Source organism: Plasmodium gaboni, chromosome 10, assembly GCF_001602025.1.
Source record: "Plasmodium gaboni strain SY75 chromosome 10, whole genome shotgun sequence".
NCBI lineage: Eukaryota > Apicomplexa > Aconoidasida > Haemosporida > Plasmodiidae > Plasmodium > Plasmodium gaboni.
Window position 1 is genome coordinate 610,217 of NC_031490.1, and position 25,564 is coordinate 635,780.

Below are 25,564 nucleotides of genomic sequence, written 5' to 3' on the forward strand. Positions count from 1 at the left end.
TAATATTTTTTATTTTTTTAAATATTTATAAAAATTTTTTTTATTTTTTTTTTTTTTTTTTTTTTTTTTTTTTTTTTAATAAAATTATTTAAAATTTTAAAAAAAAAAAAAAAAAAAAAAAAAAAAAAAAAAATAGTTCTGAGGAAGCTAATTACACACATGCATATTTTTTTTTCAACATTTTGGTTAATTTTTTTTTTTTTTTTACAAGATGGTTAAATTATTATAAGGGCATATATATAATATATATATATATATTATATATATATATATATATGTAAAAAAAAACAAAACAAAAAAAAACAAATAAAAACATCATAAAGTTAAAATATAATATATATATTATTTATATATATGTATATAACAATCCTATATATATTATCATACCTTTTTTAAATAACAATTAAAATCTACATAAAAAAAAAAAAAAAAAAAAAAACCCAAAAAATTTGACGTAGTATATAAAAAGAAAAAAAAATTAATCATTATATAATATATATATATATATATATATAGAGATATATATTTTTTTTTTTTCTATTTTTGTCCTCAGTGCACATAAATTTGTTAAAAACATCCTTTATAAAAGTAAAAATATATATTATGTATATGTATATATATATATATTTTTTTTTTACCCTTATCCAAATTTACAATAAATAAAATAATTTTTTAGCACTACTATTTATTTTTACATTACTTTTATTTTTACACTACTATTTATTTTTACACTTATTTTAATTTCTACATATTTTATTTAAAAAAATTTTCAGAATTAAAATGGCATCTGATATGGAAGAAAAATTTAGAGAAGCCTTTATTCTCTTTAGCTCGTGCAGTGACCACATTGAGATGCATAAATTTTTTGAATTAATGAATTCATTTGGAATTATCTTAACAAATGAAGAAAAGGCAGCATTACCAAACGTAAAAAGAAAAATAAATGAATAAAAAAATGAATAAATAAATGAATAAATAAATGAATAAATAAATGAATAAAAAAATGAATAAATAAATGAATAAATAAATGAATATAATAAATGTGAATTATTTTATATAAGAATTAATGCCTATCTTATGCACATTACACAAAAACCATGCTTATAAATTACACATATTTATAATTTCCTCAATTTCTTTTTCATAGGATATTAACATGGATTTCTGGTTGAACTTCGCTAAGAAACACTACAACTATGAACAACCATTCCAACATATTAATAATGTGAATGAGCAAAATACAAATGTTCAAATTAAAATTGATAATTTCCTTGGGGTAACATAATTTTTATCAAATCTGATATATATATATGTATATATATATATATATATATATATATATATATATATATATATATATATATTTATTTATTTATTTATTTTTATTTATTTTTATTCTTTTCTTAGATTATGAAAGCTTTAGATACCAGATTGACTGAGAGCGATTTAAATATCTTATTACAAATAGCCAATCCAGAAAACAAATCAACCTTAAACCTTAAGACAGTATCACAAAAATTAACTGAATCGATATAAATACTCATTGTATATAGTATATATAAGAATATATACACACACATATGTATATATATATATATATATATATATATTTTTTTTTTTTTTTTTCTGTTCGTTTTTCGTTCTCTCTCTATTTTTTATTTTATTTCCCTTCTATGTTTAAAAAATATGAAATATTTAAATAATATGATTAGATAATAAACCAAATGTTATATATTATATACACATTTATTTTTTATTTCGTATAGCCAAAATTTTTTTTTTATTTTTGTCTTTTTTATAATTTTTTTTTATTTTTTTATTTTTGTCTTTTTTATAATTTTTTTTTAAAAAGAAAGTAATTTGTCTTTTTTTTTTTTTTATATATTAATATATTTTATAAGAAATAAATTTCAGAATTAAACAAATAACACAAGAGTTTTAATTTGTAAGTATGGTTTGAATTATTTTCTTTTTTATTAACATGATATATAAAAGAAAAAAAAAAAAAAAAAAAAAAAAAAAAAAAAAAAAAAATAGCTAGCCAATTATAGCTTTCTTTTTCCCCATATATAAATACTTTGACAGACTTATCCTTTTTGACCTTTATGGAAATATAAATGAATAAATATAAATATATATATATATTTATATATATGTATATTTTTAAAATATCAATTATTAGTAATAAAGAACGTATGAAAGGAAATATATATTCAATTTGAGATAAATACTGGAAATTTTATAATTAAATAAAACACATAATATATATATATATATGTATACATACTAATAATTTATATTTTAAAAGTATCCCCTTATTCTTTTTTTTAATACTTAAGAAAAAAAATATATATATATATATATATATATATATATATAACTTTAATAACAATATATATACGAGTTTAAATATAAAGGTAGCTATTCATATAATTTTATAGCATTTATATATTCTTATTAACTCCATCTTTTTTAATATATACAAATATTACTAATAAGAAAAACACAATATAACATAAAATTAAAATAAAATAATAAAAAAAAATATATATTTATCTTTTCCCGTATTGTTATCATTTAATACAGAAAAAACAAACTTTTTTTTTTTTTTTTTTTTTTTTTTTCTAATTTTCTAAACTTAAATAGAATATTATTACATTATATATTTAAATATATTATATATATATATATATATATATATATATTTATATTTATTTTTTTCTTTTCCAATTGACAAGTTATATTCGAAATTACTATATTTTTATTACTACTTTTTGGTTTAACATGAAAATAAAAAAAATATATTTATAAGAATTAATTCATAAAAAATATAAAACAATAATAATTTTTTATTATACATATATAAATTTAAAAAAAATGAGAAAAAAATAATATAAATAAAAGCATATAAAATAATATTATATATTATATATATTTATAATAATATTTAAACCATCTTAACAATTTTAAAAATAATGAAAAATAAAAAAATATATATTAATTTGTTATTCTATTTTACATTTCTATAATATAACATATGTAAAAAAATTCCAGCACTTATTAGAAAATTCAATGATAATATATATATATAGTTTATCTTAACTTTTTTTGTTAATATAACCAATAAAATATATAATATTATATATATATTATATTATGTACATATTATATATATATATATATATATATATATATATATATATGAATCACTATATTTTATTTGATATAAAAAATACATAACAATTCTTTAAAATTTATGATATATTTATATATATATATAATTAAAAGTACTATTAAATTATAACTCTCTCTATATATAATAATAATTTATTATAATATAGTTTAATTACCCCTTTTTTTGTTTATACTATATATAATATTAAAATATATAATATTATATATATATTATATTATGTACATATTATATATATATATATGAATCACTATATATATTTTATTTGATATAAAAAATACATAACAATTCTTTAAAATTTATGATATATTTATAATAATATATATATATATATATAATTAAAAGTACTATTAAATTATAACTCTCTATATATATAATAATAATTTATTATAATATAGTTTAATTACCCCTTTTTTTGTTTATACTATATATAATATTAAAATATATTTATAAGGTATATATATATATATATATATATATATGATTTTTTGAATTATATAATATATATAAAAATAAGAAATGAATATATAATGAAAAATTATTAAAAGATCATATTTTTTTATTTAATAATTATATAAAGAGAAATATATTATATATATGTAATTTATATTTTTTTTTTTTTTTTTTTCCCCTTTTAAATAAGGAAGCTTTATATTTAAAGTATATAATAATACATATACATATATATATATATATATTTAAAATATATTTATACATATTTATTTCTATGATAATCTTTATTCATATATATATTAATATATTTAATCATTTTTCATATTTTGTAAAAGTAAAATATATATATATATATATGTATTTATATATACCATCCTTTTAAATGTTATTTATTAATATATGAAATATTCTTATAACAAGAAGTACAAATATATGAAAATATTTGTTAACAACCAAATATACTATTATGATAATTGTATTAGTATTATTTTTATTTTAATTTATTTTGGTTATTATTGTCTTAAACTATTATGTATTAAGATTTATTTAAATAATGAATTAATATACTAACATCATTATTATATATATTATATATTATGTATTTTTCCCCTTTTAACCTGTACAGTTATATATATATATATATTTATTTATTTATTTTATTTTTTGAATATTTATTATAATATATACATTTTTTTGACATTACTTTATTTTGTTATATGAATATGATTAAGAAGTAAGAGCTGTATGCCTCTCTCGCTCTTATATTTTTTTCTTTTTTTTTAAGAAATTTATATTATAAGATAAAAGTAGAAGAGGAAATTATAAGTGATACGCACACATGTGTTTGAATAATTGAAAAGGAAAAAATATATATATATATTTATATATGTGTATGTATTTATTTATGTGTGTATATATAATAGTTGTAAAGTTTATAAAAGAAGAATTAAAAAAAAAAAGTAAGAAAAGAAACATATATCATAATATGAACAAATATAAATTCCACTTGAACATATATATAATGTAAGTATTTACATAAAGAAACAAAGTTTATAAAAAGAAAAAAAAAAAAAAAAATGTCGGACTCTGCTCAAGTGTTTATGGACAATGTCTATCATTTAACAGGGTATTTACACAGACTTCTTTTTCTTATGAAAGAGCTAGATAAAAAAGAACATAAAATAAATATAGGCATTGAAAAGAAAGAAGAGCTATATTTAGAAAGGTTACATTATGCTCACAAGAATAAATTAGAAAATCATATAAAACATAATAATAATAATAATAATAATGAAAATGAAAATGAAAATGAAAATTCAAATACAGATTCTCATGATTCAAATAATGAAGATAATAATACCCAAAAAAATGACATATCTTTAGAACCTGTGTTGAAAAAGATGAAAAAAAAAAAAAACGATCTTTGTTTAAATGATAATGATTTGAATAATGAAGAGGAGGAAAGAAAAAATTTAGATAACGAAAATAATATGGATAGGTCAAATGGATTTATTAAAGAAGAGGAAGCAAATAATATTGAAAATATGAAGAGTGATGATCATATACAAAGTGATGAAAAAAAAATAAAAATAAAAATAAAACAAGATTCTATACATATAAAAGAAAATGGAAATTGTGATAATAATAAAAATAATAGTAATAACATTTTTGATGATAATGATGAAAAAGAGAATAAATATAAAAAAAAAAATAGTAATATTTTAAGTGATAATGAAAGTAAAAATGAAGGGGAGGAAGTAAAAGACCAGAATAAGATGAATCGTCTTTTTAATAGTATTAATGATATTGAAGAAAATAAAGAAAATTCCCCTTTTTCATATTCAAGACATGAAGAGAAAGGTATAGAATTAGATGAATTTAAAAATAATGATATAAAAAAAAATATATTAAAAGAAGATGAAAAAAATATCGATTTTTTATTTAATGATGATGAAATGAATAAATATTTAAATGAAATAATAAATGATAGAGAACAATGTATGGCTTTATTGAGAGAAAAAATATGTATTAATAATCAGATTGCATATATGATAAAAAATGATTATGAAAAATTAAAAAAACAATATGATAAACTATATACAGAAATGGAAATGAATGGAGAAGTATTACCACATATGTTTAACTCCTCAAAAAATAAATATACATCAACAGAATATGATGAATATTATAATGTAAAGAATAAAAATATTTATGCTATAGATTATCATCAATATGAAGATACCTATGATATGGCAAGTTATATGGACAAAGCAAAAGAAGATGAAGAAGAAGACGAAGAAGAAAAGGATGAATATCAAGAAAATGACGATATTGAAGAAGAAGAAGATGATGATGAAGAGGAGGAAAAGGAAGAAATAAACAAAAAGAAAAAAAAAAAAAAAAAAAAAAAAGAACATCATATTAAAGAGGAAGAAAATAAGGAAAATAAAGAAAAATATGGTAAGGATAAAATTATCAAAGAAAAAAATGTTAAGGATAAAAATGTCAAGGAGAAAATTATGAAAGGAGAAAAAGAAGGACAAAGCGATTTACAAGAATATGAAACTGAAAGTAGTAAAAATAATATTCCAAGAAAAAGCTTAAGCAAAAAACATTCCATTAAATATGATGATGAATATATTCCATATATTTCAGACAAAGTAAAAAGATATAAAAAACAGAAAAAAAACAAAAACCAAAATAATGAGTCTTCAAACAAATCCCACCAAAGTGGAATGGAGAAAATGGAAGGAGAGAAAAAAAATGACCAAACAAAAAATATTGGTGAGACAAAAAATATTGGTGAGGTAAAAAATATTGGTGAGACAAAAAATATTGGTGAGATAAAAATTACTGATGAGGTAAAAATTACCGATGGGGTAAAAATTACTGATGGGGTAAAAAAAAATAAGGAAAGCAAAGTGTATAATAATACCATAAAAAAAAATGAAGATAGTAATAAAAGCAAGGAAATCAATCAGAATAGTGAGAATATCAAATGTAATAATGAGGTTAATAAAAATAAAAGTTCTGAAAAAATAAAAAGTAAGAGTGTTGAAATTAATAAAAATATAATAAATACAGAAAAAATAAAAAGTAAGAGTGTTGAAATTAATAAAAATATAATAAATACAGAAAAAATAAAAAGTAAGAGTGTTGAAATTAATAAAAATGGCAAAACTATTAACAAAAGTAAAAATAATGATAGTAAAAATAAATATAAAACAAAAAATAAAAGTAAAAGTGTAAATATAAATATTGACCATAATAATAATAATAATAATAATAATAAATATTTAATTAAAAATTGTTCAAACATACAAACAAATAAAAATAACTCAGAAGAAAATAAAACTACAAACCATGCAAATAATAACGAGAGCTTATCATCTCATATACCATCTTTATTTGATAAAAATCATAATGAAGAAACAACTGTAGGAAATTCAACAAAAAATGAAAAATAAATAAATAATAAAATTAAATTATAAAATATCATGGTTATATGCAATATTTAGTATATATAACTCTTGTTGATATTGTTTTATATTATTTATGTTGTTTTTTTTTAAAATATTTATTTCTAACCCATTCATATATATATATATATATATATATTTTGATGTATTTAATTTTTTGTTTAATCATATACCTTAAAAGATTTGATATTTATAATATACTTTCAAGCAAGAAAATGATTATAAAGTGTATAGAAAAAATTTTATGTGGATATAATTTTTTTTGAATAAAAATATGTGTATATATATGTATGTATTTATATTCTTTCCTCTTTTTTTTTTTTTTTTTTTTTTTGATGTATCAAAATAGAAATTAATATAATATAATATATATATATATATATTATTGCACGTTTGAAATTTTTTTTTTTTTTTTTTTTAAATCACCCCATGATTTGTTATATGTATGATATATGATAAGGACAGTTTTATATTATACATAAGAAAATGCACATGGGTTATATATATATATATATATATATTTATATTTATGTATGTATATATTTTTAATTTTTGTTTGTCTTAATTTATAATTATTTTATTTTTTATGATATAAAAAACCCATCGTATATAAAATTAATAATTAAAAAAAAAAAGTAGATGGAAAATAATAATATTATGTGTTATTATAAAACAGGTTCATTTGTTCCTATTCTTTTGTTATATCTTATATATGAACAGAAATAAAATATAGGAATGTGTAAAGTTATTTAAAAATTCTTATTATTTAAGTTCACACATTATTATAACATATATATATATTATATATATTTGTGTGTGTATTTAATGTGTGCCTTTTTGTAAGTGCTCATGAACTCACTTATAACTTAAAAAATGAAGGATACGAAATTATCGGAGTGGAAGTATTTAAACCTCGTAAATTTAATAAAAAAAATGGAAATGTGTCAAAAGGATTTGTTGGAATATCAAAGAATGGAAATAAAAATAGAAAAACAAAAAGATAAAGAAGATAAAAAAGATAAAGAAGATAAAAAAGATAAAGAAGATAAAAAAGATAAAGAAGATAAAAAAAATAAAGAAAATAAAAAAAATAAAGAAGATAAAAAAAATAAAGAAAATAAAAAAAATAAAAAAAATAAAAAAAATAAAGAAAATATACAAAACATACCAAAAAAGCCAAACAAACAAGATATAGAACAGAAAAAAAAAAAAAAAAAAAAAAAGATAAAGTGCAACAATGAGACCCAAAATAAAAATATTTTAAGAAAAAACAAAAAAATTATCATCCTCAAAAGTATAAAAAAAAATAATTCAAGAAGGGATAATCTAACTTTAAGGGAAAAATTAGATAATGAAGAAAAAAAAAAAAGAAAGAAAAAAAAAAAAACGCAATTCTCTAAAACATATTTAATAAAAAAAAATATTGCAACAAATAAAAATGATATGATGAACTTATATAATCATTCTATGAATGATGATAAATTTTTTTTATATTCCAAAAAATTCATAAAAAGAAAAACAAGAAAGACATTTAAATCAAATGAGTATGCAACAAGTCTTCCTCATCATGTAGATAATAAAAGAAAAACACAAGAACAAAAAAATAAAAATAATAATAATAATAATAATAATAATAATAATAATAATAATAACATATTATGTACATCACCTACAAATAATAAGTTACAGATAAAAAATAATTCAAACGATAAATATTTTAAATTATTAAAAAAAAAAAAAAAAAAAATATATATACATGTGAATCCTAAAATGTCACAAAAGAAACATAATATTACTATTGACAATTCATCTAAACAAAAAAATGAAAAGAAAAACAAAAAAAAAATTAATTTAAAAACACAAAGGAAAAAAAAATATGTACCTAATACTTTCTATCGTGTGAACGAAAAGAAATTATATCAAAACGATAAGAAAAAATATGGAAAAATTAAGATTAACAAAAATTCTCTTTACAAAATAAAATATATAAAATGTAATAGGAATAATAAAATATCAAGGAATAAATTTTATTTTCATAATACAGATAATCATAAGAAGGCATCAAAAGATGAACATATAAAACTTAAAACATGCAGAGCTCTTTTGAACGCCTTAAATCGTACAAGTTGTATAATTTTTACAAAGAAAAAGAAAAGGGAAAAAAATAAACAAACAAATAAATAAATATAAATAAATAAATATATATATATATATATAATATCACAATTTATGTCTATGTTATATCGTTTCCAAAATTTCCCCTTTTGATTAAACTTCTTCATATATATATATTTTTTTTTTTTTATTTCATAATTTTATTACATTCTTTTACTTGTGACATATTCATGATTTTATATTTTTATGTGAATCCCATATTATAAAAATTGAATTACACAATCCTGATAAGTATATAAAAGAGTATATATATATATATATATATATATTTTTATTTATTTATTTATTTTTATTTTATTTTTTTTTTTTTTACCAATACAAACGGACCAACGACAAATTCGGACATTTGATTTATTTTTTTTCCTTTTTTATAAAACATGCCACTACCTATTAATGACTTCAAATAATTATATACTTCATTATGGGTTCCTATAAAAAAAAAAAAAAAAAAAAAAAAAAAAAAAATATATATATGTAAATAATATAAACATAAAGGAGTTGATATATATATATATTTTTACTTGAACTTAAATTAATTTCATTTTGTTGGGTTTTATTTTGATTAACATTATCAAGAAATGAATTAATTTTTTTTAGCATATTTAATGATAATAGATGAAATATAAATTTTTTATGTAACAATGAATTATTATTATTATTATTATTGTTTTCATTTTTGATGTCATTTTTGTTTTTGCATGGTCGTGTGTAATAAGAAAATTTTATTATATTTAAATGTAAACATAAAAGACATGTATATATTTGTCTTATGGTTATTTCATTAAGTGTATTAAGTTCCATGTTGAATAATATGTCGAAGAGTATATTAGCTGCTGGTGGTATATATATATTTAAATGTTTCATTTCTTTTTTAAAATATAATTTGAATGGAAATATTTTATCCATATATGTATCAATATTATTATTATTTGTAGCTTGTTTTATATATTTTATGTCATTGGTATTTACTAATATGTTGTTCTTATTAGATAGTCTAAATGGATATATAAATTGTGGTATATTCAACATAAAATAAGATAACAAGCATTTTTGATCTAATGTCATAATATGATAATGTTGAAAAATTAAAAAGAAAAATGTTCGAAGGGTATATAATTTAATTATATCTAAATATTTTTTATATGAGTGCAAAAATAAAAACGATTTTGTTGGATATAAATTTAAATTGATCCAGAAATTTTTATCATCTTCTTTTTCATTTTGTTCGTAAGAGAAAAAATTAGTTTGTACATTTTTTCCCTCTTTATTATATGAATTAAAAAGATGATCAGTTTTAAAATTATTATAATTATGATTATTATCACAATAAATGTGAACATCTTGATTAGTATTTTTTATTTCTGTTTCATGATCAGATATATTATTTTTAAACAAAATGTCCATGTTAAAATTATGACCCATAAAAATATCTTTTTCATTTATATTTTTGTCATAATATATACATATTGTAGATATATCATAAGGAAAAAATATATGATAATAATATAAAAACATATTTATATTTTTTATAATATCAGACTTTGAAAAAGATTGAAAAATTCGTACACACATGGATATATCACTTTGGTTTAATAAATGCAACTTTTTTTTTTTTTCTTTCTTTCTTTTTATTATATTATTATGTTGATCATTATGATGACCATTATGATGACCATTATGATGATGATTATTGTCTACATTTGTTAATACATGATATATAATTCCTTGATTATTTTGTTTTATTTTATTTTTATATTTATCATTATTTATGGGTCCCAAAAATAATTTATTTTGGATATATTGTAAATACTTATACCAGATTATCTTCACAAATTGACAAAATAATAAAATACATATTTGCTCGTCATATATATTTTTTTCATTTATAGCATATAAATAATCAGCTATACTATGTAAAGAAAAATATCTCCATAAATAATGAACTCTATAATTTAAGGCATAAAAAATATTCAAAGAATTTATTTTTAATTTACATACAGATAATATAATTGATGATATCTGTAGAGAAGTGAAATTATTTAAAAATTTTTCGTTTTTCTCTATATTATTTATTATTTTATTTAATAAATTCCAACATTTCATTTTGTCAACCTTGCCATTACTATTTATGAAAAAAAAGGAATCTGTCAGTGATGATAAGGATGGCAAATCATCATTTGATGATGACAAATAATTATATGATGATGAAAAATTATCTTTTGATGATGACAAATTATCTTTTGGTGATGACAAATTATTTTTTAACCTATCAAAGTAATCATAATACCCATTGTACATATTTTCCATATTATTTATTTGATCCATAGAATAAACTTGATTATATATTTCTAATTTTTTTATTATATTATTTACAAAATTTTGAAACGATTTATCTGTTATTCTTTTACGCATGCACAATTTGTGAATGGTATTATTACTCCTTATGGCTAGCTGAGACCTAGAGAAGCAATATAAAATATTACAGATATCGATATTGTTTAAATGAATAAAATATGTATTAAAATATTCTAGACAAATATAAAAAAATTCTAAATGAATAACATTAAATTTAATTAAGGAATGTAAAATTATGACAAGTTTTGAGATATTATATTTATTGGGAGTTATATCAGTATATTTATTTTTATTATTAAGGTATGAGAACATGGTAGTATAAGATATATTTTGTGACAAATTTTTTGTCTCACCCCTTATGTTATGATTACTATTATATATATTATGTATATTATATATATTATTTATATTATTATTTATATTATTATTATTTATATTATTTATATTATTATTTTTTATTTTTATATTTTTATTTAATATATATAAAACAAAATAATCAGCAAAATAATATCCTATAAAATTATATTTCAACATATTCAATTTTGAAAATAAATTTAAGGTACAACTTATACTATCCAAATTCATATTTTGTATATCCATAATAAATCTATAAGCTATTTGATCATATATATTATGATACTTACAACTATTATATTTATCATGGTGTAATATAATTTGATCATCAAATGATATATAAGTAAAAGGTGATATGAAATCAGTTTTAATATTTTGACATAATAATTTATTATATGGTAATTTATTTTTTATAATTATATTATTACATATAGTTTCATTTTTTAAATTTTTATTATATATTTGTTGATTGTATTCATATTGTATGTTTTCTTTTTTGTTATATAACAGATTTATTTTACTTAGAGCATTAGCTATTATATAAAAACTCTGTATATTAATTTTATGAATCATATAACCTTTTATTAATTTATCAGATGATTTATACCAAAAAATATTATCTTTAAAATATTTTATTTTTGAAATTATATTCATACAATAAGATAAATCTCTTCCCATCATTTTATTATAATTTATTTTACAAATAATTTTATCATATTGGTTATAAATATATTTTAATTCTTTTTCTTTTGAACATTCATACATAATATCTATTTCTAAAGAATCGTTTGGATGACTTATATCTTCATCATCCTTTATAAGATTAAAAATTTTATTATTTCCATGATGTGTTGGTTTATTTATTATATTTACATTTGTATTATTATTTATATTATTTATATTATTTATACTTTTTATATTATTTATACTTTTTGTATTTTCTTCTTTCTCTTTTTTATTCCTGCATTCATTTTTTCTTAAATTTTTTTTGGTTACATTTTTTAATTTTTCATTTATATGATAAAATATGCGACTTATGTTTGAAGAATATTCACCTCCTGTGTTGTAGTTCTTTTTATAAATAATATTAAAACAATGACAAACGGTTAATTTATTAATATATCTTAACTTGTCAAACAACAGGTTGTGTTGTATAGAAAACATATTTTTAAAAATTTTGACAGATGCTATATATCTTCATTGTATTTTTTTTTTTTTTTTTAATTTATTATAACAAACTGTGTCTCTATTATGATATATATATATATATAAATAAAGATATATAGATTTATTATTTTATTTTTTTTTTTTTTTTGAATTATATAAACAAATAATTTAATTATACAATAATAATTTTTAATTAAATAAATTTATATATATATATATATATATATATATATATATAGTTAATTATTATATAAAGGTGCCTTCATAAAAGATAAATAAAATATTCAATATGTAACAAAAAAAAAAAAAAAAATATATTGATATAAAAGAAAAACTTTATTGATCTTAATATTTGTATGAATCAAAAAAATAAAATAAAATAAAATAAAATCCACACAAAAACAAAATAGTAATAAATATATGAATATTATATATATATTATATATATGTATATATGAGCACACTTCATAATATTATATAATATATATTTATATAATATGCATATAATTTTATTTTTAATGGGCAATTATTATTTATATGTATTTATAAATTTATCATACAAGATATAATAAAAAAATAAAAAATGAATAAATAAATAAATTTATTTATAAATATAATATATTTATATGTTTACATCTTATTCATATGCTTTATTTAAATATAACAATATATTATATATATAAAATATATATATAAATTATATTTATTTTTAAAAAGAAGAATAAGATAACAAAATTTGTTTCATTTTATAAAATTATAATATAATACGTTTAGTGAAAATATTTAATATATATATAATATAATATATATATTTATTTATTTTTATATGTTTATATTTCATCTTTTTTGTTGAACAAAGAAATATACATTTTATAAAGATCAATATAAAAATCCATAGTTCCTAGCGAATTACCAATCGATAGTATAATTTCGCTTATTTTATGGATATATATTAAAATAAATAAATAAATAAATAAATAATCAGTTTAATTTATCTAATAATCATACATACATATATATATATATTATATATATTATATATTTTTTAATACTATGGATGATAATACAGCTAACATAATTGGATCTCATGATAATATTTTGACAGACCCAAGGATAGCACAAGATTGTAGTGCTGAGACGGATGAATTGTTGAACAAGGCAGAACAATATTGCAAGGTATTATAAAAAAAAAAAGAAAGAAAAATTTAAATATATACATATTAATATGTTATATATATATATATATATATATATATATATATATGTATATGTATATATTTATTTATTTATTATTTTCGTGTTTATATTAATTGCTTTAAATTTCAGGTTGGAGATCTTGAAATTATTGTGGAGGAACTTATAGTGCTAGAAAAAAAATGCAGACAGTCATATGATGGTATATCTACTAGTAAGATATGTTGCTTTATTCTTAATAAATATAAAGAGCTTGGCAACTATAGTAAGGTGAATGAATATCTGATATTTTTTAACAAGAAAAGAGGTCAATTAAAAAGAACAATAATAGATATAATAAATTTATGTAAGGGATGGATAGAAAATATTTCAAATAAAGAAGATAAATTAAATTTAATAAATACACTATGTATTGTTAGTGAAGGTAAAATATTTGTAGAAGTAGAAAGATCTGATGTAATGCGTATGTTATCAAAAATAAAAGAAGAAGATGGTAATATTGAAGAAGCAGCTAATATATTACAGGATGTTCAAGTAGAAACTTTTATATCAATGAATAAAAGAGATAAAATAGAATATATCTTAGAACAAATGAGATTAGTATTATTAAGAAAAGATTTTATTAGATGTCATGTTATAAGCAGAAAAATTAATCCCTCTTTATTAAATACAGAAGAATTTGCTGATTTAAAATTAAAATATTATATGTATATGATTCAATATTATATTAATGAAGAATCTTATTCAGATGTAGCCAAATGTTATGAAGAAAGATTTCATACAGATATTGTTTTAAATGATCGAAATTTATGGATTGATGAATTAAAATGTTATATTTTATTTTTAATATTATCACCATATGAAGAACAACAAAATAAATTATCCAATTTATTAAAAATGCAAAAAAAAAAATTAAAAGAAATACCTATATATCAAAATCTTGTACAAGATTTTATTGAACAAGATTTAATACAATGGCCATTACCATATGAAGAAGAATTATTTACATTCTTTATATTTAATGATTCCATATTTCTAGGAGGACAAAAGAGAAAAGATTTCTTTAAAAAAAAAGTAATGCATCATAATATACATATTATATCTAATTGTTATGATCAAATCTCTTTAAATCGATTAGCTCAGTTATTAAATGCATCTGTTCAAGAATCTGAAAATTTATTATCAGAATTAGTATCTGGAAAATTTATCAATTCTAAAATAGATAGATTAAATGGTATTATAAAATTTGGACAAAAAAATAATCCGGAAAATTTATTGAATTCTTGGTCTTCACAAATTAATGATATATTAGATCTACTAGAAGAATCTTCACACTTAATACAAAAAGAAAGAATGTTACATGAAGCAAAGTTAAAAAGAATACAGCTTGAAAATAAAAATATGACACTATAATAAAATATATATATATAAAACATTTTATATATATATATGTTCAAAGTGAAATATATTATATTTTTTTTATATCTTCTTTTTTATTGGTCCATCTATCTTTTTCTATTTTGTTATTTTTTTCATATTTTGTTATTTTTTTTATATTTTTTATATTTTTCATATTTTTTATATTTTTCATATTTTTTATATTTTTCATATTTTTTATATTTTTTCTATTTTTTTTTTTTTTTTTTTTTTGAATATGCCGAAATGAGAACTCTCTAACTTGTTTAATAAAATTTTATATTCCTTATGAAAAAAAAAATATATATATATATACATATATTTATATATATATTTTAAAATAAAGATATTTATAAAAATTTTTGAATTGTATATATAATATATAATATAATATATTATTTTATAAATATATATGTTATCTTAGTTTTACCTTTTTTCAAAATTTATACATATATATATATATATATATATTATTATAACCATATTTGTGAGTATATATTTATATATGTTATATATAACGCAGTATTATAATTACATCTTTACTCTTTTTAATAGTGTAAATAAATAGGTATATAAATAGATAGATAAATGAATAAACACATATATATCTAATATATATATATATATATATATATTTTTTTTTTTTTTTTTTTTTTTTAAAATTGTTTATAATAATTAAAAACAAATGACAAACTCCCCTGCAATCAACAGAAAAAAAGAAAAAAAAAAAAATTTGTTTATAAAATAATATGGTAATCCTCCTCTTACTTGCTATAATATGCTCATATAATATAACATCATATGCATGCTTAACTTATAAAAGAAAAAAAAGCTTTCATTATTTAGAAATATTTAAAAATGAGAAAGAGGAGAATTCTTTAAAAAATTACATTGATAGATATAAACTTATAAAAAGGAATCGTTTGAATATATATCCTTTTAAAAAATATAATTTAATAAATACGTTAAAAAATGGAAATTATAATTTCAGTAAGAATATTAAGAAGGATGGTTTTTATATAACAAAATTTATAGTACAATTAAGTTTATTTTGTAAAGAAAAGAAAAAAAAAAACAATAAAAAAAAAAATATATTTAATAATAGTAATTGTTATCGTTATAGTTATATTGTTGTGTATTCTAATGAGGGTCTTCTTCAACATTGTAGATGCACACCACAATATAAAAAAATTATTTTTGATAATAGGTTCAAAGGTTGTAGGTTGAAGGAGGAAAAAAATATAAATATCCTTGGATTTTATAATACAAATAATAGACGAATTCATAATTGTTCCTTGTATATTAGCAGATCTGATGAAAATGACACAAGTGATAAAATAAAAAACAAAAATAAAAGAGGAGAAAAATTAATAAAACATAATAATAATGATAATATTAATAAGGATGATAATTATAATAATAATAATAATAATAATAATAATAATAATAATAATAATAATAACATGGATCGTATGGATAATATATCTATAAAAAAAGATAGTGCATGCAATAATAATCCCCAAATAAATCATAATAATAATATGAATAATATGAATAACTCAAATAATGGTGATCATATACATAGATCCAAAGAAGAACGTTCCTTTGAAAATGTTCTGAGCCAATATAATAAAGACTTAATTTTAAGTAAGAGCAAAATTGTACATCTAGATTTTCCAGTTTGTAGAATGAATTCTTCAAATATGGTTACAATGGATGATATATTTTATGGTGGTTTTTTAAATATATATAAACCTGTGAAATTATATTCTATGAAGGTGTGTGAAAAAATCAAAAGAATATTAAAAGATTATTTTTATAAATTATATAAAAAAAAAGTTAATATAAAAGTAGGACATGGTGGCACCTTAGATCCATTTGCTGAAGGTGTTTTAATAATAGGAATACAACAAGGTACAAAAAAATTATCAGATTTTTTAAAATGTTATAAAAAGTATTTAGCTTTATCAATTTTTGGATATGAAACAGATACACTAGATAGAGAAGGAAAAATTATTAAAGAAGAACATGTTATTCATAAGAAATTAAAAAAACAGGATATACTAACAAATTTACAAAAATTTATAGGAAATATAGAACAATATCCACCTATATATTCAGCAAAACGTTTCAAAGGTTTAAGATTATATGAATATGCAAGAAAAAATATATCTGTACAAATTAAACCTAGTAATGTATATATTAAAGATATTCAATATTATAATCAAATCGAGTTTCCTTTTTTCGATTTTTATATACATTGTTCTGGAGGTACATATATAAGAAGTCTCATAAGAGATTTCGCAAATTCTTTAAATACAAATGCGACTTTAATAAAACTCGTACGAATTCAACAAAATGAATTTAATTATAAAAACTCTCTTCACTATGATGACATAAACATCGATAATATAAAAAAATATTTTATCAAGTTGTGATACCCAATCAAATTTTATGACCTATATGTCAATGTACATTATATATATATGAATAAATAAAAGTCATTCTTTATATATATATATATATATGCACCGTGCACGTACATATAAAAAAAAATATATATATATATATATATATATGTATATGTATATGTGTGTGATTATATGTATATCATTTCATATATATATATATATATATTTTTACATATTTACATATTTACATATTTCCTTTTTTTTTTTTTTTTTTTTTTTTTTTTTTTTTCGTGAATATATCCTTATATATATTTTTTTAAAAATAAACATTTCATTATAAAATTAATATATATAATATATATGTAATATATATGTTCCTATATGAATATATTTATTATATCCCTCTTTCCAATCCTTTTATTTTATTTTATTTTATTTTTTTTTATTTTATTTTATTTTATTTTCATCGAACAAAAAAATGGTTAAGATAGGAAAAAAATTAAAAGGCTTTAATGACGGTATAGCTAAATTAAAAACAAACATAAATGATAAGATAATAACAGAGAAAGAAGAAAATCATGAGGAAGAAAAAGAAAGACAACGTGAAAATTTAAAAAATGAAAAAGAAAATGAACTAAGCGAAATGATATTCGAACATGACGATCAACAAAATATACATGAACAAAACCGAAAATTATATTTAGAAAATATAAAAGATTCAAAAATATATATACATGATGATTTACAATATTATTTAGAAAAAAATAATATTCCAACATTGTTAGTATTACTTCTATATAGAATATTAATAGAGAAACCTCAGAATGTCATTAAATTTATAATTGATCAAATATATATTTTTCTCATTACAAAAACTGAAACAAACAAAAAACTTACTTTATTAAAACCTTTGGAATGTGAATTTCTACAATCATGTGAAGAAAATAAAAAAAATAAAATAAAAAAACAAGATGAAAATAATATGATAAACTTATTAAATGAAGATATAGATCCTTTATTTCATAAAACAATTAATAATACACTTGAAAAAAATAACGATTTAATAGAACCCATAAATTATGAATCCTTCATAAAACAACAATTTTTTAGTCTCGATAATATATTAGAGGTTGTCGATTTTCTTAAAATAGAAAATACAGAAGAAATTTATTATAATAATCTTATACATATTATTAAAAATTTTCAAAATCCTATAAACGATCAAATATTACAAACAGATAATATGTCATATGGACAAACTATATCTTTAAATAAGGCATTATATTTATCAGAAACATTTTACAACAATTATTTTTATAATTAATAATATTATTATTAAACCATACACAATTATAAGTCTATTATATTATATGTATATATATATATTGTCAATATATAACATAGCAGCATAATATAATAAAAATTACACTCATCACAACAAAAACAAAAATAAAAAATTAAATATTTTTCTAAAATAATTTTTAAATATATGAATATATATATATTAAATAAAACATATGCAATCACACATACCATTAAGGTGTCAACATGTAAATATATATATATATATATTTTATATCATAACTATTTAGAAATCTACGAATCATTAATTTTCTCTAAACTTTTTTGAAAAGTAATTTTTGTTTGCGGTTTTGGATCAGGTGGCAAGCACTGCATTTGCATCCTATAAGAAAAGAAATTAAATATAAAATATAAAATATAAAATATAAAATATATAAATATATATATGTATATATATATATTTTTTTTTTTTAATATATTACTTATTTGATGAATCCTTTATATTATTGTCCCCCCTTAATGATTTCAAGGTAGTAACAGTATTCCTTTGATCCTTATTATTTTCCTTTATGCTCATATCCTTTTTTAATTGAGTTCTATTACCTAAACCTAAATTAGGTGGCATCATAAAATCTAATGACTTTGATGTCAATTCATTTATTAAATCTATAGAATTCATATCGCTCATTTTCTCTTCTCTTTTATCACAATCCTTATCTGTATTATTATACATTTCATTCATTTTTGATAATTTTGAATAATAACCTTTTTTTGAATTTTCATTATCTCCTGATATACTATCATTTTCATTTGACATATTATAATTACTATCTGTTTTTTCTTGATAAATTTCTTCATTATTAAAAAATTCATTTATAACATTATGTATATTAACTTGTTTTTGTAATTCATCTTCGATTTTATATAATTCATCATTTGTATCTTTCCTTTCTATTATTTTATAATCATCATCATTTTTATCCCATATTCTACTATTTATTAAACTATTAATATATATTTCATCATAACTATAAAATTCATAATCATCATTTACATTTTTCTTTTTTTCAGAATCTGCTCTTTCCAAGTTTATTTGTTCTTTTTCATCATATTTTTTTTTATGTTCAAAAGAAAATACTGTTGAATCATTCTTATTATATGTATTATCATTAATATGATTACTTTTTATTTTATCACTATTTATCTCATTCTTAGAAATATTATGTACATCATTTTGTATATCGTTTTGTTCACCCCTTTGCACCTCCTCTTTTATCTTATCATCTTCTTCATATTCAACTTCCTTACAAATATTAACAGATCCCATAATATTAGTCACTTCCAAATTGTTATTCCTATTAATTTTATTCGAATTCAAATTTTGATTCGTTCTTGTGTCTCTCCACTTTTTTTTTATTATACCTTTACTTATTTGATTTACTGTATTTATTTCCATGTTATTATTACTAGCCACATTTTCAACAATGTCTCTACTTTGTTCACTTATATTTGAACCCACCATATATTTATTATTCATCAATACATCATTTTCGCAAATACTTATTCCACCATTTTTATTAAGCTCATTTATGTTAGTCGTGGGCACACTGCTACTATTATTAAGATCTTCTTTATTATCACCTGAACTGTTCATATAACTTTTATCTATATCATTGTTCAAATTATTATTATCACCTGAACTGTTCATATCATTTTTATACACATCATTGTTAAAATTTTTATTATCTCCTGAACCGTTCATATCATTTTTATGCACATCATTGTTATAATTTTCATTATCTCCTGAACCGTTCATATCATTTTTATGCACACCAATGTTCAAATATTTATTACCATCTGGATAATTTTTGCTAGAACATTTGTTGTTCAATTGATCATCCAATTCTTCATCACATTTTGACAAATATCCTTGAGATGCAAATGTTTTCTTTGTGAGATGTCTATTGTTAAAAAATGGAGAGGTTTGCATATCATTCTCTTTATGATTATAAATATGATTTTTTGTTAACTGATTTATGGTGAGTTGTTCATTTTGATTGTTTATGGGTATATTACCATTTTGTTGATATTTCAATATTTGGTTAAAGATAATAATATTTTTATTTTTTTTGACAATGAATGCATTGGATGCATTATTTTTATATTTGTTACAATAATTTTGTGCTGAAAAGAGGGTTAGCAATTTTCTTTTGTAATTATATTTATATCCTTCTTGAACACATTCATGTCCTCTTATAATTAATTTGAGTTGATTATTTTTTAAGAAATCATTAAGTCTATGTTTTCCAAATTTGAATGTGATATTTCCTCTTCTGGATGGTATTATATCATAAGTGGATGAATTTTTTAATAATTGTAAATCTAGTTCATCATTATAATTAATAGGATCAGACCACAGAGTATCAATAATAATTTTTTTGACACGTTCGCTTTTATTATTGCTATATCTATCTACATTTTGTGGAATTAAAATAGGTTTATGTATATGTTGATAATCCGAAATAGTCATAACACTATCACCTATACCACCATGTATACATAAAATATTTTTATCTAATAAAACACCTAATGGGAAGAATTCAAAAACATCATTAATTCTATTGAATAGTTCATATGAATGAGCAGAAATAACTTGTTCTTGATAATTTATAATACCCATATATTCCATATTAGTTTTCATTTTTATTTCGATATCTTTATAGAATCCATAAATATAATTAAATAATCTATCTTCATGATTTCCTCTTAAAAGATAAATATGTTTTGGAAATAAAATTTTTAAACTGAATAATAAGCAAATAACTTCTAAAGAATAATTACCTCTATTTATTAAATTTCCTAAAAATATATATTTAATATCATTATCATTATATTGTATATCATTCTTTTTATCTACATTTATATTTTTATGATTATTGATATATTCAAATTTTCTTAAATCCGTTTCGGTGAGTAATAAATTTTTATTATTATGCATAGGCCAATTATATAAATTAAAAAAGTCCAAGATATCATATAAATTTCCATGTACATCACCAAAAACTTTACAAGGTAAAGAAACATTTTCTTCTAATGAGTTTTCAATTTTAAATAATTTAGCAACTTCATCACATAAAAGAAGAATATCATTGTATGTACATATCTGAAATTTTTCAAAGAAGGATGTATATGTATGTCTTTTTTTTCCATAACATACTTTATAAAACATACTAAATATTTTGAATGCTATATCTTGATTTAATGTATTTAATCTATGATCTGTAATATATTTTTCTCTATATATTTTAACTAATATTTTAATTCTTTCTATTTTATCTTCTATAATATGTTCTATATGTAGTTCTTTATTGTTAATCATGTTATATTGTATATCTTCTCTTCTTCCAAATTGTGGTAATTTTTTATTCATATTTATTAAATTATTTTTTTCATTATATGAAGGGAATATTTTATTATCATTTTCTATATTTTTATTATTACTAACAGGTTTATTAATATTGTTATATGATATATTTGTATTACTATCATTATTATTATTATTTTCATTTATATTTTCTGTATTATTTATATATTTCTGATCATGTTCAAAATGATTATATCTATCTTTGGCTACATTATCATATAAATTATCATTCATATTATATATTACATTTCTTTCTCCATTACCATTTTGTATATCCACACCACTAAAATTCACAATATTATTATTATTATTATTATTATTGTTGTTGCTGTTGTTGTTATTTGGAAGATATGATATATTACTACAATTTTGAACTATATTTTCTTCATCTAAATTCTCATTTTTTTTTAAATTATCTTCTTTTTCCTCTTCATCTTTTTCATTGCAGCTATTTATCTGATCCTTTAATTGGTTAGTAAGATATTCCTCATTTGATGAATTGTTTTTTATATGTTCATTATCATTATTGTTATCATATAAAAGGTCTTGATTTGTCATTTTGTCCTTTGTAATTATATGATCATTATTTGGTTCATCCATACTTACAACATCTCCCTTTTTTGCCTCCACATTTTGTGTAACCTTCACTTCTACTTTTATCTCCTCCTTTAGCTCTACACACCCTTCTGCTTCTTCATTTTGTGAATGAATCATTTCACGTATACATTCAGATGGGTTTTCTTCTACATTCTTTTCATATTCATCGCATGGAATATGCATTTCGACCATGCATTTGTTTACATCAGCATAACTGTTATTATTTGATATACTATCTTGAAAATGATCTTCAAAATGATCTTCAGAATGATCTTCAGAATGATCTTGAAAATGATCTCCAGAATGATCTCCAGAATGATTTCCAGAATGATCTCCAGAATGATCTCCAGAATGATCTTCATAATGATCTTGCGAATGATCTTCAATATGTGTTTCTTTTTTTTCTTCATCTACCTTATCATCCTTGTTTGTCACATAATTAACCTTTTCATTGTCTTCGTCATTACATGTGACTTTATCATGATTTATAATTTGCATATAACATTGACCATTTGGAAAATATAATGTTTTCTCTTGTCCATTTTGAATATTCTTTCTTGTGGTTATAAAGAAAGAGGTATCCATATTAATATATGTGTCTGATATAAAATTTTTAGCATAAGTGTAAAGAAAATATTTTTTGACAACTGAAGATACATCATAATTAGATCTGAGTAAATTTGTAGTGCCTTGAATTTGTTTAGTAAGAACTAGATGATAAAATAAATCATAACTTATTTTTTGTTTATCTTTCATAATTTTATTTTTCTCTTTTATAACAAATTGTTTCAATTTCTTTTTATCATTTTTTAATTTTGAATATTGTAAATTTTTTGAGAGTTCATAAATATGATATAAGAAAACAAGAAACTCATTATCATTGAGATATCCATCTCTATCTAAATCGTATGCTCTAAAAATTAATTGGTGACGTAATTTGCCTGTATCATCAGAAATATCATTATTAATTTGAGGGCTACATGCAAGCATACCAATAATAAAATCTGTTTGTGTTATATGATATCTTTTTCCTCTATCTAAACAATTAAATATAAATAATACAATTTTGTCTGAAGAAAATATATTTTTATAATTTTTAAAAATTAATTTAAAATTTTTTAAAGATATTAAATTTGGATATTCTGTATGACCATACTCATTAAATAAATATTTTAAAAAAATTAATTTTTCTGATATTTTATTATTTTTTTCATTCGATAATTCATCAAGTATATTTTTTATAACATCTTTTATTGTCTCTTCATTATTATTTAATAAATATTCTTTGAAAATATCTTTATTAAATCCATATATATCAAATAATAAATTGAATAAACCATGGTTTTCTATATTTACATTCTCATTATATGATGCTATAATATTCTTCATCAGTTTGTTATGTGACATCCATTCCATAAAATTATTTTTTTCATCACCCTCGATATAATTACATATATTATTATTATCATCATTATTATTATTTTTATTATCATCATTATTATTATTTTTATTATCATCATTATTAGTATTTTTATTATCATCATTATTATTATTTTTATTATCATCATTATTATTATTTTTATTATCATCATTATTAGTATTTTTATTTTTGTCATCCCTATTCATATCATTAATGCTTCCTTTCATGCTATCCTTACTATCATCCATTTTATTGTGGCTCCCTTCCAATTGACATGATATACTTTGTTTCTTATCTAACTCACAAATATTATCCTTTATATCATAAATGTTGTCCATATTAACATTAGATTGGTATATATAATGAGGATATTCTTTTAATTCATAATTTTTTCTTCCCTCAGCATGGATGTGTTCATTCATTTTATTCATGTGACTATCCATATTATTATTACTATTATTATTATTATTTATTTGTTTGTATATTTGCATTGAATAAGAATTCTTTTTTTTTGTATTCATAAAAATATTTTCATTTAAATTAATTGGGCACTTCACCATTTGATGAGCATATATGTTGTCATATGAGTCTAATGAAATATAAGGATTAGAAGAAAGATATATA

At 18.6% G+C, this 25,564-nt stretch overlaps 8 protein-coding genes across 8 annotated transcripts in view; 6 read left to right on the forward strand and 2 right to left on the reverse strand.

Annotated features, from left to right (window-relative positions):
• Positions 1-780: 780 nt before the first annotated feature.
• Positions 781-1,536, forward strand: PGSY75_1017500 (hypothetical protein; the record flags this gene model as incomplete). The annotated part of the gene is made up of 3 exons (XM_018785944.1): positions 781-927; positions 1,148-1,276; positions 1,408-1,536. 3 exons carry the CDS (start codon positions 781-783, stop codon positions 1,534-1,536), a joined length of 405 nt encoding a protein of 134 aa, XP_018641561.1.
• Positions 1,537-4,722: 3,186 nt separating this feature from the next.
• On the forward strand, positions 4,723-7,113 carry PGSY75_1017600 (hypothetical protein; the record flags this gene model as incomplete). The annotated part of the gene is made up of 1 exon (XM_018785945.1): positions 4,723-7,113. The coding sequence occupies one exon, from the start codon at positions 4,723-4,725 to the stop codon at positions 7,111-7,113; it is 2,391 nt and encodes a 796-aa protein (XP_018641562.1).
• An 885-nt stretch (positions 7,114-7,998) lies between these two features.
• Positions 7,999-9,309, forward strand: PGSY75_1017700 (hypothetical protein; the record flags this gene model as incomplete). Its single annotated transcript, XM_018785946.1, has 1 exon — positions 7,999-9,309. The coding sequence occupies one exon, from the start codon at positions 7,999-8,001 to the stop codon at positions 9,307-9,309; it is 1,311 nt and encodes a 436-aa protein (XP_018641563.1).
• Positions 9,310-9,500: 191 nt separating this feature from the next.
• PGSY75_1017800 (hypothetical protein) lies at positions 9,501-13,173 on the reverse strand (the record flags this gene model as incomplete). The annotated part of the gene is made up of 3 exons (XM_018785947.1): positions 9,501-9,524; positions 9,614-9,729; positions 9,822-13,173. The coding sequence occupies 3 exons, from the start codon at positions 13,171-13,173 to the stop codon at positions 9,501-9,503; spliced, it is 3,492 nt and encodes a 1,163-aa protein (XP_018641564.1).
• A 1,056-nt stretch (positions 13,174-14,229) lies between these two features.
• PGSY75_1017900 (putative 26S proteasome regulatory subunit p55) lies at positions 14,230-15,783 on the forward strand (the record flags this gene model as incomplete). Its single annotated transcript, XM_018785948.1, has 2 exons — positions 14,230-14,352; positions 14,503-15,783. The coding sequence occupies 2 exons, from the start codon at positions 14,230-14,232 to the stop codon at positions 15,781-15,783; spliced, it is 1,404 nt and encodes a 467-aa protein (XP_018641565.1).
• Positions 15,784-16,535: 752 nt separating this feature from the next.
• On the forward strand, positions 16,536-18,224 carry PGSY75_1018000 (putative tRNA pseudouridine synthase; the record flags this gene model as incomplete). The annotated part of the gene is made up of 1 exon (XM_018785949.1): positions 16,536-18,224. One exon carries the CDS (start codon positions 16,536-16,538, stop codon positions 18,222-18,224), a length of 1,689 nt encoding a protein of 562 aa, XP_018641566.1.
• A 451-nt stretch (positions 18,225-18,675) lies between these two features.
• On the forward strand, positions 18,676-19,521 carry PGSY75_1018100 (hypothetical protein; the record flags this gene model as incomplete). Its single annotated transcript, XM_018785950.1, has 1 exon — positions 18,676-19,521. One exon carries the CDS (start codon positions 18,676-18,678, stop codon positions 19,519-19,521), a length of 846 nt encoding a protein of 281 aa, XP_018641567.1.
• A 272-nt stretch (positions 19,522-19,793) lies between these two features.
• The window catches only part of PGSY75_1018200 (putative serine/threonine protein phosphatase 8), a gene marked incomplete at both ends in the record, with an annotated part of 6,283 nt that continues 512 nt past the window's right edge, over positions 19,794-25,564 (reverse strand). The window contains 2 exons of the mRNA XM_018785951.1: positions 19,794-19,881; positions 19,982-25,564. The exon at positions 19,982-25,564 is cut by the window's right edge and continues 512 nt beyond it. Coding sequence (XP_018641568.1) covers positions 19,794-19,881; positions 19,982-25,564 — 5,671 coding nt within the window. The remainder of the gene's footprint in view (positions 19,882-19,981) is intronic.